The 15600-nt window shown below is 63.1% G+C and overlaps 2 protein-coding genes across 4 annotated transcripts; one reads left to right on the top strand and one right to left on the bottom strand.

Moving 5' to 3' along the window:
- Positions 1 to 350: 350 nt before the first annotated feature.
- On the bottom strand, positions 351 to 8607 carry PFKFB1 (6-phosphofructo-2-kinase/fructose-2,6-biphosphatase 1). Of its 3 annotated transcripts, none has more exons than XM_054014748.1 (14): positions 8440 to 8607; positions 6980 to 7105; positions 6697 to 6793; positions 6423 to 6489; positions 6265 to 6339; positions 5928 to 5984; positions 5247 to 5368; positions 4786 to 4993; positions 3955 to 4101; positions 3723 to 3827; positions 3111 to 3240; positions 1392 to 1454; positions 1117 to 1181; positions 351 to 444 (listed from the first exon to the last, which is right to left on the bottom strand). In XM_054014748.1, exons 1-14 carry the CDS (start codon positions 8465 to 8467, stop codon positions 385 to 387), a joined length of 1350 nt encoding a protein of 449 aa, XP_053870723.1. In that variant the 5' UTR covers positions 8468 to 8607; the 3' UTR covers positions 351 to 384. The 3 variants fall into 3 exon arrangements, with proteins under 3 accessions (XP_053870723.1, XP_053870722.1, XP_053870724.1); XM_054014747.1 differs by lacking the exon at positions 8440 to 8607 and adding an exon at positions 7242 to 7372; XM_054014749.1 differs by lacking the exon at positions 8440 to 8607 and adding an exon at positions 7321 to 7358.
- Positions 8608 to 10053: 1446 nt separating this feature from the next.
- WDR45 (WD repeat domain 45) lies at positions 10054 to 15396 on the top strand. Its single transcript, XM_054014844.1, has 11 exons — positions 10054 to 10134; positions 10793 to 10895; positions 11241 to 11315; positions 11416 to 11520; positions 11642 to 11747; positions 12749 to 12843; positions 12939 to 13018; positions 13185 to 13393; positions 14014 to 14115; positions 14577 to 14722; positions 14804 to 15396. Exons 2-11 carry the CDS (start codon positions 10847 to 10849, stop codon positions 14911 to 14913), a joined length of 1077 nt encoding a protein of 358 aa, XP_053870819.1. The 5' UTR covers positions 10054 to 10134; positions 10793 to 10846; the 3' UTR covers positions 14914 to 15396.
- The last annotated feature ends 204 nt before the right edge of the window (positions 15397 to 15600 follow it).

Raw genomic sequence — 15600 nt, 5'->3', positions numbered from 1 at the left:
CAGATCTTAGCATTGCACAGCAGAGTGGGTCGGGAACCTGCCAGTGGGGCTGTGTCTGCCGCTGCTGCGTTCCTCCCCGTGAGAGTAATGCCCCATGGCGATCACGGAGCCTTGCTGCGTGATTAGCTCCCCCTTGCCGAGCAATTGGCTCAGGCTCTCTGCAGACTCAGGCAGCCTTGCTCGGGGCAGCACCCCCTTGCCAAGCGACTGGCTCAGGCTCGCTGTGGGCTAGAAACCAATTAAAAGCCAAGGTCATGCGGAAATCCGTGTCTCCAGGAGCCGGGGCCAGAGGCCCCAGTCTAGCTTCACCACCCTCCTGGGGAGAACAGCACCAACTACACAGCCGTGGCAAAGGAGAGAACCGGCTTTAATGGGCAGGAGCAGTTAATAGTGGGGGGGCACCGTGCCCAGTGCTTCCTCAGGCTCCCGCGTCACGTCGACATTCTGCAACGAGATCCGGGAGGCACAGGGTTACGCAGGCCTTGCTGGCTGGAGCTGGGCCTGGTCCCATGGCTTTGAGAGCGTGGGGGTTTCCCCTCCCTACCCCTGATCATTTAGATTGTTCTCTGGGGCAGGGGCTGTCTCATTAGGGCTGTGTGATGCCTGGAGCCCTGATCTCAGGCAGGGGTGTCTGTGATGGACCCCTGCTGTCAGGTTGGGTGTCAGGTGCACCCCCAGGATGTTAATGGGGTTAGCACAGGTTACACACGGAGTTTAGTGGCTGTGTAGTGGGATGGGGGGCAGGAAGGGGGTACAGCCTGGTTAAGGGGGGCTGAATTGACTACACCTGCACCCCAAGCTGTGAGAACTGCCAGACCAAGATCTTCCAAGCAGGGCCATTTGGTGGGCTCCAGTAGTGCTGGTAAGGGGGGGCAGGTGCTGAGATGGGGGTGGCAGGGGGGAGATAGAGGAAATGGTTGGGGGGATGCAGATCTGCTTCCCCCTCCCAAGGTGGGGGAGGGTTGGAGGGGACAGCAGAAGCTGGGATCCAGGCGTGGAGGGTGTTAATTTCACATGGGCTTTTGTCAGTTTCCTGGTGTCCCTCAGTGCGATCAGGACTGGGAGAGTGCACTGGCCTAGCCCCCCAACTTGGGGGCAGGGGAGGAAGCCACTCACCTGGGGGCGCTCCCGGTGCGTGTTCACGGCCTCCACGTTGAGGAAAATGGACTCCACTTGACAACCTGCCAGCACCCCATAAAGGAGAAGGCCCCTAGATTAGAGCAGAGAGATCCATGCGCCCCCCTTTCCTCCCTGGGGCAGGGCGTATAACTGGGTCTGGTCCCCAAGGTTTTGGGGGGGGACCTGCCAGTAGGACACGAACGGACCCAGAGGGATCTGGCACCTGTCTGAGGGCAGCGGGACCAGCCCGTGGTGGATGGAGATGCACTCACCGTATGCCACGGGGGTCAGTTTGAGCACAGTGTGAAGTGGGCATTTCAGATAGGGCAGCTCCTCTGTGGGGAGAGAAGAGGGCAGTTAGATGGGGGAGTTTTGGGGTGCACAGGATTCAGCCCATGGGACACACTGTTCCCCATATTCACCACTTTTATGTGGTGGTTATATTTTGTATAAAGCATGCCTCATGAGGTATACTTTGAAAAGTCATAATCCGCTGAACATCGTTGTCCTGTTACAATGTTGTATCAACATTGTATAGGGAGTTATGAGATTTGGCTATATGATTGTTACTGATGTGTTATAATTCTGGGCAATACTCACAAGCCAATTTCCCAGGGACAGAGAGACACTGGCCAGCGAAGTGTTAAAGCCATGTCCTGTCTCATTGGACATTCAGCAGAAGGGGAGAAGGGCTAGACAAAGGCATGGACAGTTGATCTAAAGGACAGTTTGCAGAGTATGCCATGGAACCCATGAGCCGGCAGGGACTTTTTCAGTGAAAAGGGTCAGGATATAAGAAGAGTGGCTCCCTCTGCTCCCCCATCTCTACACACGGGATCAAAAACCCATCAGTGAACTGGGAGGACTGGTCCGAACTGGATGGCTTTCCCCTTAGCAGGGACCGCTGAAAGTTATGGGGTGAGAGACCTTTTGCTTGGTAAAGTTTACGAGTTAGCTGGTGCTTTTATCCTGGTAGCCAGTTCTGACTCTTGTGCCTGTGTGACTGGACAGCTCTCCTGCTCTCGTTAATGCCCTTGTTTTAACGGTTTAAAGCCAGCGTGGCGGGGGCGCTCTCCTCAGGTTAACAAAGGCAGGGGCGAGTTCGTTACCCGTTGATGGAACGACTGACGTTTGCACTGTTCAGGGGGGTCCTGAGCAGCGTGAGCCGCACATTTCTGGGGTGCAAGGCTGGGACTGAGGGATGCACAAGTGTCGCCCTGTATCTGTTTGTGAGCGGCTGGGAGAGCATGCGTGGCCCTTTGCTGGGGGGCCGGGGCATGGGCCTGGAGCGGCTGCTTGCCACTAGCAGAGCAGTGAGAGACGTTCGGGGCTGGAGAATTAAGGGGAGAGGCAGAAAAGGTCAGAGACTCGCCAAAGAACATAAAAGGGAAGCACATTGTCTGGGTCCCAAACCTTATTAGACCGAGCGGGATTTGGACCAAGCAGTTTCTCTCACCCCCTGGACGTTGCAGGTACGTTACTGTCCTTCATACGCAGGCTTCCCCCTTAAGCTTGGGGCCAGTCTCCTCAGTTCAAGTCTCGATCTTCCCCGTGTTCCTGCTGCTTCCAGCGTAGGCGGGGAGGAGAAAGGCCAGAGCATGATGCCCCTGTCCTCTGTTTTCTACCCTCAGTCCCTGGGCCTGGCAAACACCAGCCCAGACGTGTCAGAGAAGAGCAATCCCCCAGCGTGATGCCCTCTGACATCACTGTAAATCCCTTGCTCACAGCCCCCTTGCTGAGGTAGGGTCGTTGAGCGCCCGCCTGGGTGTGGGTCACCGGAGAACCGGCAGTGGCCGACCCCCAGACTTACAGCATATTTCAATAAGTCTCAACCTCTTCCACGTTAACGAGGTACATATTTGGACCGAACGATGGGGTTCAGCACATCATGACCTTTCCTCGGATACCTTACACGGCCATCTATGAACGATAGATATGGGGGTTACAGCTAGAGCGGTAGGGGGCTGGGAGGAGGTAGCTGGGGGGGGTACCTGCGCTCTTGTCCAGGAAGTAGGCCAGCAGGCAGCGCATGACGGCCTGATGGCAGATCACCAGCACATTCTCCTGCCGCTCCAGCTCCATGATGACGGGCTCCAGCCGCTGCACCAGGTCCTCGTATGACTGGGGACAATTGTGGAGGGGGGGCTGATGCCAATGAGAGAGACGCTGCCTCCCTCCTCCTCCTCCGCCCCCGGCACAGGTTAACAATCATCACCCAAATCTGCCCATAGATTCTCCAGTGGCAGGAAGTTCCATGGGATCATTGTGCGTGTGAAAAAACTTGCCCCCCTGCATCATGGGGCAGGGAATTCCACAGGCTAAGTGTGTTGCCAAATTCATTCCCTTTAGGAATACCCCCCGGCAGGAGACCCATCACTAAACTCCTGGGACCACTTGCTGGCAAGAAGTTCCACAGTCTGAGTGTGCTGCTAAATTCATCCCCCCTGGAAATACACAGTGGCAGTGAGTTCCAAAGGTTATTTATGTCTGTCACTATAATTTGCCTCCAAGATCATGTGGCAGGGAGTTTCCTGGGTTACTGACAAGTGAATCCCCCGCCCCCTTCATCCCACTCCAGTCAGGGTGTAGGGCACCCCCCTTACCTCCCCTTTGGGATATCGGTATCGGTACTTGTCTTGATCACGCAGGGCAAACTCCTCCGGGTGATGGGCCTGGATCTCCTCATAGGACATCTCCTCACAGACGCCCTGAAACACCCCACGCCGTTACACAGGGGTGGCCGGACGCTCAGGTTTCATCCCCACCTCTGAGAGGGAAGGGGGGGATCTAGTGGGTTAGAGCAGGGATGGGGGGCCCGGACACCTGGGTTCTCACCGCGTCAATCTCGTTCAGCGCCTTCCACTGCTCGTAGGGCACATGCAGGGCCTCGGCCGTCTGGATCGTCCGCTTCATGTGGCTGGTCCACACCTTGAGCTCCCGGATGTTCTGGCTCTCGATGAAGCCGGCCAGGGCGGAGGCAAACTAGGGGGGTGGAGAGGGGGTGACCCCCGTCCCCCAGCCAGGGAGGCACTGGCTCCCCTCCCTGTGTCGCTGCTTCTGGAATGGGAGAGCCCTGATCCCCTGGCAGCAACTGCCCCATCCTAGTCCCCCAAACCTGCTTGCTATGGGCCCCCTCCTCCATACCCACTTGCTATGGGGGTACAGTTTTCCAGCCCCCCCAAACGTTTGCACTCTGGGGGTGCCACTGTCATCCAATCCCCACCCCCAAGTCTCCTCTTTGCAATGGGCGCCAGTGCCAGCCCCCGATCCCTGCCCCACCTGCTTGCCGCGGGGGGAGAGCCCCGAGGCGCCCCCAGGCCCCGCCCCCACCTGCTTGCTGTGGGGGGAGAATCCTAGAATCTCAGGGTTGGAAGGGACCTCAGGAGGGATCTAGTCCCACCCCCTGCTCAAAGCAGGACCAATCCCCAGACAGATTTTTGCCCCAGATCCCTAAATGGCCCCCTCAAGGATTGAACTCACCACCCTGAGTTTAGCAGGCCAACGCTCAAACCACTGAGCTCTCCCTCCGCCAAGCCCCAAATCGCCCCCGTGCCCTGCCCCCACCTGCTTGCCGCGGGGGGAGAGCCCCGAGTCGCCCCCGTGCCCCGCCCCCACCTGCTTGCCGCGGGGGGAGAGCCCCGAGTCGCCCCCGTGCCCCGCCCCCACCTGCTTGCCACGGGGGGAGAGCCCCGAGTCGCCCCCGATGCGCCCCTGCAGGTTGTGCCGGCTCTCGCCGTGCCGGGTCAGGTAGATGGCGCGCGGCGTGACGTGGATGTTCATCAGGTAGTACACGGTGCGGCTCTGCACGTGGTCCTGCACCCGGTTCACCAGGTACCGCAGCCCCACGTTGAAGATCTTGATGTAGGACAGGGCGCTGGGGGGGGATGAGCAGGGGGTCAGGACGCCTGGGTCCCAGGTCTGGGAGGGCAGTGGGGGGGGGCTGGGAGCCAGGACTCCTGGGTTCACTCCCTGGCTCTGGGAGGGGAGTGGGGTCTAGTGGTTAGAGCAGGGGGGGCTGGGAGCCAGGACTCCTGGGTTCTCTCCCTGACTCTGGGAGGGGAGTGGGGGGGTCTGGGAGCCAGGACGCCTGGGTTCTCGCCCCGCTCGGAGCGGAAGGGGGGTCTCACCTGTCCAGCTTGTCGTCCAGGGGCTGGTAGTGGAGCTGGTAGCACTCGATGCGCTTGAGGAAATCCTCCACCACCTCCTCCCGGTTACAGTCCTTGTAGTCCGGACTGCTCAGCTTCACTTGCTGCAGGGGGGACACCAGGGAGATGGGCCCGGAGTTGAGGGGTGCGCCCCCCCCACGTGTGTGTGTGTGTGGGGGGACACCCCGGCCGCCCGCCTCCCCCCCGGGGTGTGTGTGTGTGGGGGGACACCCCGGTCGCCCGCCTCCCCCCCGGGGTGTGTGTGTTGGGGGGGGACACCCCGGTCGCCCGCCTCCCCCCCGGGATGTGTGTGTTGGGGGGGGGACACCCCGGTCGCCCGCCTCCCCCCCCCGGGGTGTGTGTGTTGGGGGGGGGGGACACCCCGGTCGCCCGCCTCCCCCCCCGGGGTGTGTGTGTTGGGGGGGGGACACCCCGGCCGCCCGCCTCCCCCCCGGGGTGTGTGTGTGTGTGGGGGGGGACACCCCGGGCCGCCCGCCTCCCCCCCGTGTGTGTGTGTGTGGGGGGGGACACACCCTGGGCCGCCCGCCTCCCTCCCCGGGTGTGTGTGTTTGTGGGGGGACACCCCGGGCCACCCACATCCCCCTGTTTGTGGGGCAGGGGGGGCACTGAGACAGCCAGGTCCCCGGGGGGTGTTTCTCTCACTGTGATGTTCTCCTCGATGATATCCGGGTCGTCGCAGATGGACTCGATGAAAAACACCTGGGGGGGGTGTTAAGGTGGGTCTGACAGTGACTGCCGATCCCAGTGCTGCGCACTTCCCCCTTCAGTGCCCCCAGCACCCCCCCAGTGCTGTGCCTTACCCCCCTGCAGTGCCCCCAGCTAGACACCGGCCCTCCCAGCGCTGCACTCTTCCCCACAGCAGTCCTCAGAGCGCTGCGAGCTTCCCCCAGCCAAGGCCCCCAAAGTACTGCGGACTTCCACTGCAGCAGTGCCTTGGGCCAGAACGATGCCCCCCCACACACACCCGCACTCCCTTCACCTTGTAGCCATGGTCGCTGGCGAACTGCAGGATCATGTTCCGTCGCTCCCGTGTCGTGTTGGTGGCGTCAAACACCTGAACATAGGAGCAGGCATGAGACCGGGGTAGATGGGCCCATGGGTCTGGCTGGGGGGAGGCAGGGGGAGGGGCCCTCTTACCGCGACCTGTCCCTCCTCCCGGCTCAGGTAAATGTGGACGTCTTTCAGAGCGGCCAGAGCGCACTGCCTGGGGGCGAGGGGAGGGGAGGGGTGAGACCCTTACACATACCCCACCCCTCCCCCAGGCTGTGCTGCAAACTTCCCCCCAGCAGTGCCCCCAGCTGGAGTCACCCCCAGCGCTGTGAGCTTCCCCCCAGCAGTGCCCCCAAGCGGGATCACCCCCAGCGCCGCAAGCTTCCCCCCAGCAGTGCCCCAGCTGGGGTCACTCCCTCACCTGCGAATGTGCATCGCCTCCTGGTTATCTGGCCGGAAGAACTCGTAGTTCTGGTAGGTCTGCACGGCCTCACGCCGGTACTGCCCCACGTTGAACACTGCGGGGAGAGTGGGGGGTGGGCTGGGGTCCCCGTGCCCCTCCCCACAGCTCCCTGGGATATCCTCCCCCAACAGACACCCACCCTGTCCCCACAATCGGAGACCTGCCCCCCCCCGAGATCTCTGTCCCTGCCAGCTCCATGGACTCCAGCTGCCCTGGTCCCCCGCCCCGCCCCTCACCTCACCCTTGGTGGGGATCCCAATCCAGTTCAGGTAGTGGGTCAGCTTCTTGGAGATATAGGTCTTCCCACGGGCTGGCAGCCCCACTAGGATCACCATCGTGGGTGAATTGGTAAACTGAGGCACAGCGGCTGTTGTGTGGGGGAGAACAGACACCGTTAGTGATAGGGGGCTAGAAGCCAGACCCCCAAACCAAGCTGCACCCTCATATCCCCCCACCCTGGGGCTAGAACCCCCTAGAGGGGACAGGCCCCATGCCCCACTCACACCCCCTGCGCTGGTGCAGCCGGTTGCTGGCATGCGGGATCCACACTTTCTGCAGCGGTGTCTGGGTGAGCTCCCCCACCTCCGACATCCTGCCCCGCTGGGAGCTCAGCAGGCGTCTCAGCCCCACAGGATGCCCCTTGCCCTGGGACCAGCCGGTCCCACCCTCTGGGCAGCTTGCCGGGGGCGGGGGGAGAGACAGGACACCGAGATCACTGACCCCCCATGTTGTGTACACTGCAGATAACACTGATCCCCGCCCCCCCCCGAACCAGCCAGTCCCTGCCCTGGGGCCGGGTGGGAGCCGGCGCTCCCCAGAGGGGAGAGGCCCCTGCCCCACTCCCCACCCCCCTGAGCCAGCCAGTCCCTGCCCTGGGGCCGGATGGGAGCCGGCGCCCCCCAGAGGGGACAGGCCCCTGCCCCATTCCCTGCCCCCCATAGCTCTGACTCTGTGCCTGTCCAGACAGTGGGTCCCCTGTCCCCTGCCTCCAATCCCCCCGCCCGTTCCCCGTGCTGATCAGCCACGTGCCCTGGAGCCCTGCCAGCGCGCCAGGCGCAGGACCGAAGGCTGATGCCCCCTCACAGAGGGAGGCCGGAGATCAGGGAGGATGTTCCCCCGCCGAGCGCAGAAGGGGGTAGGGGACGCTTTCCCCAGGCTCTCCGAATCCCCTGCCAGTCTGGGGCCCTGGCAGGCCAACTCCAGACCCACCCCAGGTGTAAATCTTCCAGCACCATCACATCAAGAGCGGAGCAGACTGGGGGAGGTCGGGGAAGGGCCGGATCCCAGCAAAGGACCCCCCGGAGGAAATTGGGGGGGGGTCTTGGAATTTTCCCTATCTAGGGGACAGCCAAGCAGCCTCACACCTAAGCAGGACTAATGCCAAGGATGTGGCTGGGTACATTAAAAAGGACCAGGCTTTACTCGCTCTAACCAGCAGATCCTGCTCCCCTCCCCGAGCCAAGGAGAGAACCCAGGCGTCCTGGCGCCCATCCCCCCTGCTCTAACCACTAGACCCCACTCCCCTCCCAGAGCCGGGGAGAGAACTCAGGAGTCCTGGCTCCCATCCCCCCTGCTCTAACCACTAGACCCCACTCCCCTCCCAAAGCCAGGGAGAGAACCCAGGAGTCCTGGCTGCCAGCCCCCCAACCACTAGACACGACTCAGGGCAAGGGTACTTTGTCAAGCTCTTTGCTTCCTTACCTGGTATCTTAGTTGGCTTTTGCTCCATGGCTCAGGGCTTGGGGGGGGTCAAGTGGGTTAGAGAAGGGGGGGCTGGGAGTCAGGCTCCTGGGGCATGGGGGGCACTGGGGAGTGTCGGTAGGAGGGCTTGGTCAGCCCCACATCGACTCAGCGGAAGCAAAACAAATCAGGGAGCTGTTCCAAAGAGACCCATGTGCCCCTCTAGAAAGGTCACAGCTAATATTACACCTGGCATGGGAGTAAGGGGGGCCTGGTGGTTAGAGCAGGGGCTGGGAACCAGGATGCCTGGGTTCTCTCCCCGGCTTGGAGCAGGGGGGGAGGGGTAGTGTGACCAGATGTCCTGATTTTATAAAGACAGTCCTGATATTTGGGGCTTTTTCTTATATAGGCTCCTATTACCCCCCCCGTCCCTGATTTTTCACACTTGCTGTCTGGTCACCCTGGGGGGGGGGGGGTATTAGGAAGGTCATAGGATTGCCTGGGTCCTGCCCCCCCCCCCCGCGAGTGTATCATTCTCCCCCTGCCCCCATCAGACACAAAACCCTCCCCCTCTTCAGCCCAGGTGCCCCTGAACCCCAGCACAGGTAACTGTATTGGCTCCTCCCCTTTTCCACACCTCTCACGGGTGTGTTGGGGAGGAGAGATACGAATGACTGGGGGGGGGGGGGGGAGGAGTTCCCGGGTGCTCCAGCCCAACCAGGGGGCGCTTTGGGGAGGGGGGGGGCAGCACAGGCATAGACTGCAGGAGACAATCCCCCTGCTCTAACCACCAGCCCCCACTCCCCTCCCAGAGCTGGGGAGAGAACCCAGGAGTCCTGGATCCCAGACCCCCCTGCTCTAACCCACCAGCCCCCCCTCCCCTCCCAGAGCCAGGAGAGAACCCAGGAGTCCTGGCTCCCAGCCCCCCCTACTCTAACCACCAGCCCCCCCTCCCCTCCCAGAGCCGGGGAGAGAACCCAGGAGTCCTGGCTCCCAGCCCCCCCCTGCTCTAACCACCAGCCCCCCCTCCTCTCCCAGAGCCGGGGAGAGAACCCAGGAGTCCTGGCTCCCAGCCTCCCCTGCTCTAACCTACCAGCCCCCACTCCCCTCCCAGAGCCAGGAGAGAACCCAGGAGTCCTGGCTCCCAGCCCCCCCCTGCTCTAACCCACCAGCCCCCCCTCCCCTCCCAGAGCCAGGAGAGAACCCAGGAGTCCTGGCTCCCAGCCCCCCCCTGCTCTAACCCACCAGCCCCCCCTCCCCTCCCAGAGCCAGGAGAGAACCCAGGAGTCCTGGCTCCCAGCCCCCCCTACTCTAACCACCAGCCCCCCCTCCCCTCCCAGAGCCGGGGAGAGAACCCAGGAGTCCTGGCTCCCAGCCCCCCCTGCTCTAACCACCAGCCCCCCCTCCCCTCCCCTCCCCTCCTCGAGCCAGGGAGAGAACCCAGGAGTCCTGGCTCCCAGGTCTCCATTGGGGGGGTGACTATTTCATTTGACATGGGGGGGGGGGGGGCTGTTTGGCTATTTGCCAGTATCCAAGATGGCTGCCAACGGGCGTTATTAAGGGCAACGCAGCTCCGTTGCCAGCGTCGAACATGGCCGCTAAAGCTTCCCCCATCATCCAGGGCGATCACGTGACGAACTCTCAGCGTCCCTTCCCCCGTGTGACCCGGCAGAACCAGATCAGCTGGTGTTTGCCTCCCGCCCCGCTTCCTGCGGGGTAACCAGGGCCTGGGGGCGGGGGGGCGGTCTGGGATTGGGGGGCAGGGGGGGCTGGGTTCGTGGGGGGTCTGGGATCGGGGGAGCAGGGGGGGCTGGGTTCTTGGGGGAGGTGGGGGGTCTGGGATCGGGGGGGCAGGGGGGGCTGGGTTCTTGGGGGAGGTGGGGGGTCTGGGATCGGGGGAGCAGGGGGGGCTGGGTTCTTGGGGGAGGTGGGGGGTCTGGGTTCGTGGGGGCAGGTGGGGCAGGAGGGGGCATCTGGGATTGGGGGGGCAAGGGGGGCTGGGTTCGTGGGGGCAATGGGAAGGTGGGGCTGGGCTGTGAGGTTGGGATTGTGGGGTCAGCGGGTCTGGGAGATGGATTTGGGGGATGGGGGGCAAGGCGAATGCTGTGGGGCAGGGGGCACCCAGATAGTAACATAGTGGTGGGGGTGGGGGACTCGGGGAGGAGTGAGGGGGCTGGGGCACAGTGGCAGGCGGGGGGATTTGGGGGGCCATGAGGCTGTGTATAGGGAGGACAGTGGGGGATTTTGGGGGGCAGGGCGATCCTGGGGGGCAGTGGGGTTGAGGGAGCTGGGTGGGGGGCAGACAGCTGGGCATGAGGGGCTGGAGCATAGCCTCATGCTCCTCTCACCCCCTGCCCCTCCCCCCACTCTTCAGCTGCCTGTTGGTCGGAGCCGGGAGGGGCCCCCCAGAATCCACCGCTCCTGCAGCATGGCGCAGCAACGCGGGGTGAACAGTCTGCGCTTCAACCAGGACCAGAGTAAGCAGCACCCCCTGAACCCCGCCTCTGCGCCCTGGGGGGAGAACCCAGGCGTCCGGGACCCTGCCCCCTCCCCTGCTCTAACACCAAACCCCACTCCCCTCCCAGAGCCAGGGGAGAACCTAGGCGTCCGGGACCCTGCCCCTTCCCCTGCTCTAACCACCAAACCCCACTCCCCTCCCAGAGCCAGGGGAGAAGCCAGGCGTCCGGGACCCTGCCCCTTCCCCTGCTCTAACCACCAAACCCCACTCCCCTCCCAGAGCCAGGGGGAGAACCCAGGCGTCCGGGAAGCCCCCTCCCCTGCGGTGGGCTGGGGTTTAATCCGCTCTCTGCCGCTCCTTCCAGGCTGTTTCTGCTGCGCGATGGAGTCTGGGGTGCGAATCTACAATGTGGAGCCGCTCATGGAGAAAGGGCACCTGGGTAAGGATGTGGGGAGGGCAGGGAATGGGGGGCCTGGCTGGCTCGGGGGGGGGGCATTGGAAATGGCATTGGACTGCACCCCGATTTTCTACCCCCCCAGATCACGAGCAGGTGGGCAGCGTGGCCCTGGTTGAGATGCTGCATCGATCCAACCTCTTGGCCATTGTAGGGGGAGGAGGGAACCCCAAATTCTCAGAGATCTCAGGTATGTATCCCGGGGGGGGGACTGGGAGCCAGGACTCCTGGGTTCTCTCCCCAGCTCTGGGAGGGGTGGGGGGGTTGTGGGGGTAGCACTGTCTGCTCTCACCCATGTCGCACCCCGGCAGTGCTGATTTGGGACGATGCCCGCGAGGGGAAAGGTGGCAAAGACAAGCTGGTTCTGGAATTCACCTTCACCAAACCTGCCCTGGCCGTGCGCATGAGACATGACAAGTGAGTGTGAACCCAGGCGTCCGGCCTCCCAACCCCCCTCCCCGAATCACCAGCCCCCACTCCCCTCCCAGAGCTGGGGAGAGAACCCAGGCGTCCGGGCTCCAACCTTCCTCCTCCCCTGCTCTAATCACTAGCCCCCACTCCCCTCCCAGAGCTGGTGACAGAACCCAGGAGTCATAGAATCTCAGGGTTGGAAGGGACCTCAGGAGGTATCTAGTCCAACCCCCTGCTCAAGGCAGGACCAATCCCCAGCTAAATCATCCCAGCCAGGGCTTCGTCAAGCCGGGCCTTAAAAACTTCCAAGGAAGGAGATTCCACCACCTCCCTAGGGACCCATTCCAGTGTTTCACCACCCTCCTAGTGAAATAGTGTTTCCTAATATCCAACCTAAACCTCCCCCATTGCAACGTGAGACCATCGCTCCTTGTTCTGTCATCTGCCACCACTGAGAGCAGCCGAGCTCCATCCATCAGGTGGTTGAAAGCTGCTATCAAATCCCCCCTCATTCTTCTCTTCTGCAGACTGAATAACCCCAGTTCCCTCAGCCTCTCCTCATAAGTCATGTGCCCCAGTCCCCTAATCATTTTTGTTACCCTCCGCTAGACTCTCTCCAATTTGTCCACATCCCTTCTGTAGTGGAGGGACAAAACTGGACACAATACTCCAGGTGTGGCCTCACCAGTGCCGAATAGAGGGGAACGATCACATCCCTCGATCTGCTGGCAATGCCCTTACTAATGCAGCCCAATGTGCCGTTAGCCTTCTTGGCAACAAGGGCACACTGCTGACTCATATCCAGCTTCTCGTCCACTGTGACCCCCAGGTCCTTTTCTGCAGAACTGCTACCTAGCCACTCGGTCCCTAGTCTGTAGCAGTGTGTGGGATTCTTCCGTCCTAAGAGTCCTGGCTCCCAGCCCCTCCCCTCCCCGCGCTAACCACTAGACCCCACTCCCCTCCCCTCGCCAGGAGAGAACCCAGGTGTCCGGGCTCTTGTGTTTCAGGATCATCATTGTGCTGAGGAACCGTATTTATGTTTATTCCTTCCCGGAGAACCCCACCAAGCTCTTCGAGTTCGACACGCGGGACAACCCCAAAGGTACAGACCCCCCAGCATGACGCCGCCGCCCCCCCCCCCCCCGCGGCGCCCCCTGCCCAGCCTGGCACCCCCCAGCCTCCTGCTCTCCCCCCCAGGGCTCTGCGATCTCTGTCCCAGTCTGGAGAAACAGCTGCTGGTGTTCCCTGGGCACAAGTGTGGCAGCCTGCAGCTGGTGGTGAGTGGGGGGGCACGAGGGGGAGCGGGATCCATTTCCCTTTCCTGCAGAGGCGAGGGGCAGCACGGGGTGGCCAGGAGGGGGGTCACTGTGAGGCTGTGGGGGGCAGATGTGGGGGGCAGGGCACACCAGGGCAGCCCGGTCTCAGCCCCACCCCCACCCCCAGGACCTGTCGAGCACCCAGCCGGGCACCTCCTCGGCACCGTTCACCATCAACGCCCACCAGGGCGAGATCGCCTGCGTCTCCCTCAACCAGCCGGGCACGGTGGTGGCGTCGGCTTCCCGCCAGGGCACCCTCATCCGCCTCTTCGACACCCAGAGCAAGGAGAAGCTGGTGGAGCTGCGCCGGGGCACGGACCCGGCCACGCTGTACTGGTGAGAGCCCTGGCATGGACCCCCCCGGGCACAGACCCCTCCCCCAGGCACGGACCCCCCTGGGCACTGCCCCCTCCACCCTGTACTGGTGAGAGCCCCGGGCACTGCCCCCTGGGCATGGACCTCCCTGGCCCTGCCCCCGGGCACGGACCCCCCCCAGCACAGATCTCCCTAGCACAGACCCCGCCAGCCTGTACTGGTGTGAACCCCGGCACTGCCCCCTGGGCACAGACCCCCCCCCCGACCCTGCCATGGACCCCCCCAGCACTGCCCCCTCTCCCAGGCACAGACCCCACCACGGACCCCCCCGGCACTGCCCCCTCCACCCTGTATGGTGAGAGCCCCTGCCACAAACCCCCCCGGCACTGCCCCCTCCCCCAGACCCCCCTGTGCACTGCTCCCTCCACCCAGTACTGGTGACAGTCCCGGGCACGGACCCCCCCCTGGCATTGCCCCCTGGGCATGGACCCCCCCCGCACTGCCCCCTCCATCCTGTACTGGTGAGAGCCCCGGGCACGGACCCCCCCAGCATCCCCTGGGGGGGCATTGTTGGGGGGGAGCCCTGCCAGGGGGAGCACGCGGCGCTCGGTAACCCCCCCCCCCCACCCCAATCTCCACAGCATCAACTTCAGCCACGACTCGTCGTTTCTCTGCGCGTCGAGCGACAAGGGGACGGTTCATGTCTTCGCCCTCAAGGACACGCGCCTCAACCGCCGCTCCGCGTAGGTACCCCCCTCGAGCCCCCCTGCTGCTCGTGTAGGTACCCCCCTCGAGCCGCCCCGCGTAGGTACCCCCCGCCACCCCTCAACCGCCGCTCCGCGTAGGTACCCCCCTCGAGCCGCCCCGCGTAGGTACCCCCCGCCGCCCCTCAACCGCCGCTCCACGTAGGTACCTCCCTCAAGCCCCCCCGCCCCATAGGTACCCCCCCGCCGCCCCTCAACTGCCACTCCATGTAGGTACCCCCCCGCTGCGCCTCAACCACTGCTCTGTGTAGGTACCCCCCTCGAGTCCCCCCGCCGCCCTGCTCCGCGTAGGTAACCTCCTGCGACCCCCCCCGCTGTGCCTCAACACGCTCCTCATAGGTACCCCCCCCAGGTTCCCCTCCAACCGCTCAGATACCCCCCGGGGCCCCCCCACCCACTGCTCAGGTGCCCCCACTGCCCCCTGATGCGTCTCTCCCCAGGCTGGCACGCGTGGGCAAGGTGGGCCCGGTGATCGGCCAGTACGTGGACTCGCAGTGGAGCCTGGCCAGCTTCACAGTGCCAGCGGAGTCGGCCTGCGTCTGTGCCTTCGGCCGCAGCTCCGCCAAGACCGTCAACTCCGTCATTGGTCAGTGGGGGCGGGGTGGGGGGGTGGTAGGGTAGGGGTCTCTCTCCCCTATCTCACACCCGTGTCCGTCCCCCCCTGCAGCGATCTGCGTGGACGGCACCTTCCACAAATACGTCTTCACGCCCGACGGCAACTGCAACCGCGAGGCCTTTGATGTCTACCTGGACATCTGCGACGATGACGACTTCTGAGGCTCCTGGGGCCAGCCCCCCCTCCCCCCCCGGCCAGAATCACACGTGGGGGAGGGGGGGCACTGTTCATGGACTTCTAGCTATGGGAACATTAAACTCCAGCTGTGAGATTCCCCACCCCTCCCGCTCTCACCTGGCACCGAGATGCAGCCTCCTCTGGGGTGGGGCAACAGCTGTACATAACACTGCACTGGAAGGGCTCACGCTGCACGGAGCTGCAGCTCAGTTTGAAACAGCTGGGGCGTGTCGGGAATTGAATCCAGACCCCCTGCTTTCACACCCAACTGCCTGGAAGGTAAAAAGCCTGGCTTTTACCCTCTACTGCTCCTCCCTTTGCCTAGTGGCACAGACACACCCCACCCTCAGTCGCATTGTAATACGCTGTAAACTCCCCCCCCCCCCTTCACCGCTTGTGTATGGTTATGATATTTTGTACAAAGTATGCCGTGTTTGGTATCATTTGAAAAGCCATAATTCGCTGAACATCATTGTCCTGTTACAATGTGTGTATCAACGTCAGAGAGGGAGTTAGGAGATTTTGCTCTATGACTGTTACTGAAACATATTGTGAGTCTGGAAACCATCCGCAGACTAACCCCTTAGACATAACTACAAGACCATGAACAGAAGGCCCAGATGTCAGCCCTGGAGGACTCTGAGAGCGGCTAAATAGCTCCTATGCCCCAG

This window comes from Malaclemys terrapin, assembly GCF_027887155.1.
Source record: "Malaclemys terrapin pileata isolate rMalTer1 chromosome 20 unlocalized genomic scaffold, rMalTer1.hap1 SUPER_20_unloc_1, whole genome shotgun sequence".
In the NCBI taxonomy this organism is placed as follows: Eukaryota; Metazoa; Chordata; order Testudines; family Emydidae; genus Malaclemys; species Malaclemys terrapin.
Note: the sequence above shows the minus strand (reverse complement) of the source record. Positions and strands in the feature narration are given on the sequence as shown.

Coding starts and splice junctions, on each gene's coding strand:
- PFKFB1 (XM_054014747.1), bottom strand. CDS start 7,329: ATGTCGGAGGTGGGGGAGCTCACCCAGACACCGCTGCAGAAAGTGTGG. Junction 6,340..6,422: donor GGGAGGAGGGACAGGTCGCG/GTAAGAGGGCCC, acceptor TCCTATGTTCAG/GTGTTTGACGCCACCAACAC. Junction 445..1,116: donor CGCACCGGGAGCGCCCCCAG/GTGAGTGGCTTC, acceptor ATCTCGTTGCAG/AATGTCGACGTGACGCGGGA.
- WDR45 (XM_054014844.1), top strand. CDS start 10,847: ATGGCGCAGCAACGCGGGGTGAACAGTCTGCGCTTCAACCAGGACCAG. Junction 10,896..11,240: donor GCGCTTCAACCAGGACCAGA/GTAAGCAGCACC, acceptor CGCTCCTTCCAG/GCTGTTTCTGCTGCGCGATG. Junction 11,521..11,641: donor CAAATTCTCAGAGATCTCAG/GTATGTATCCCG, acceptor GCACCCCGGCAG/TGCTGATTTGGGACGATGCC.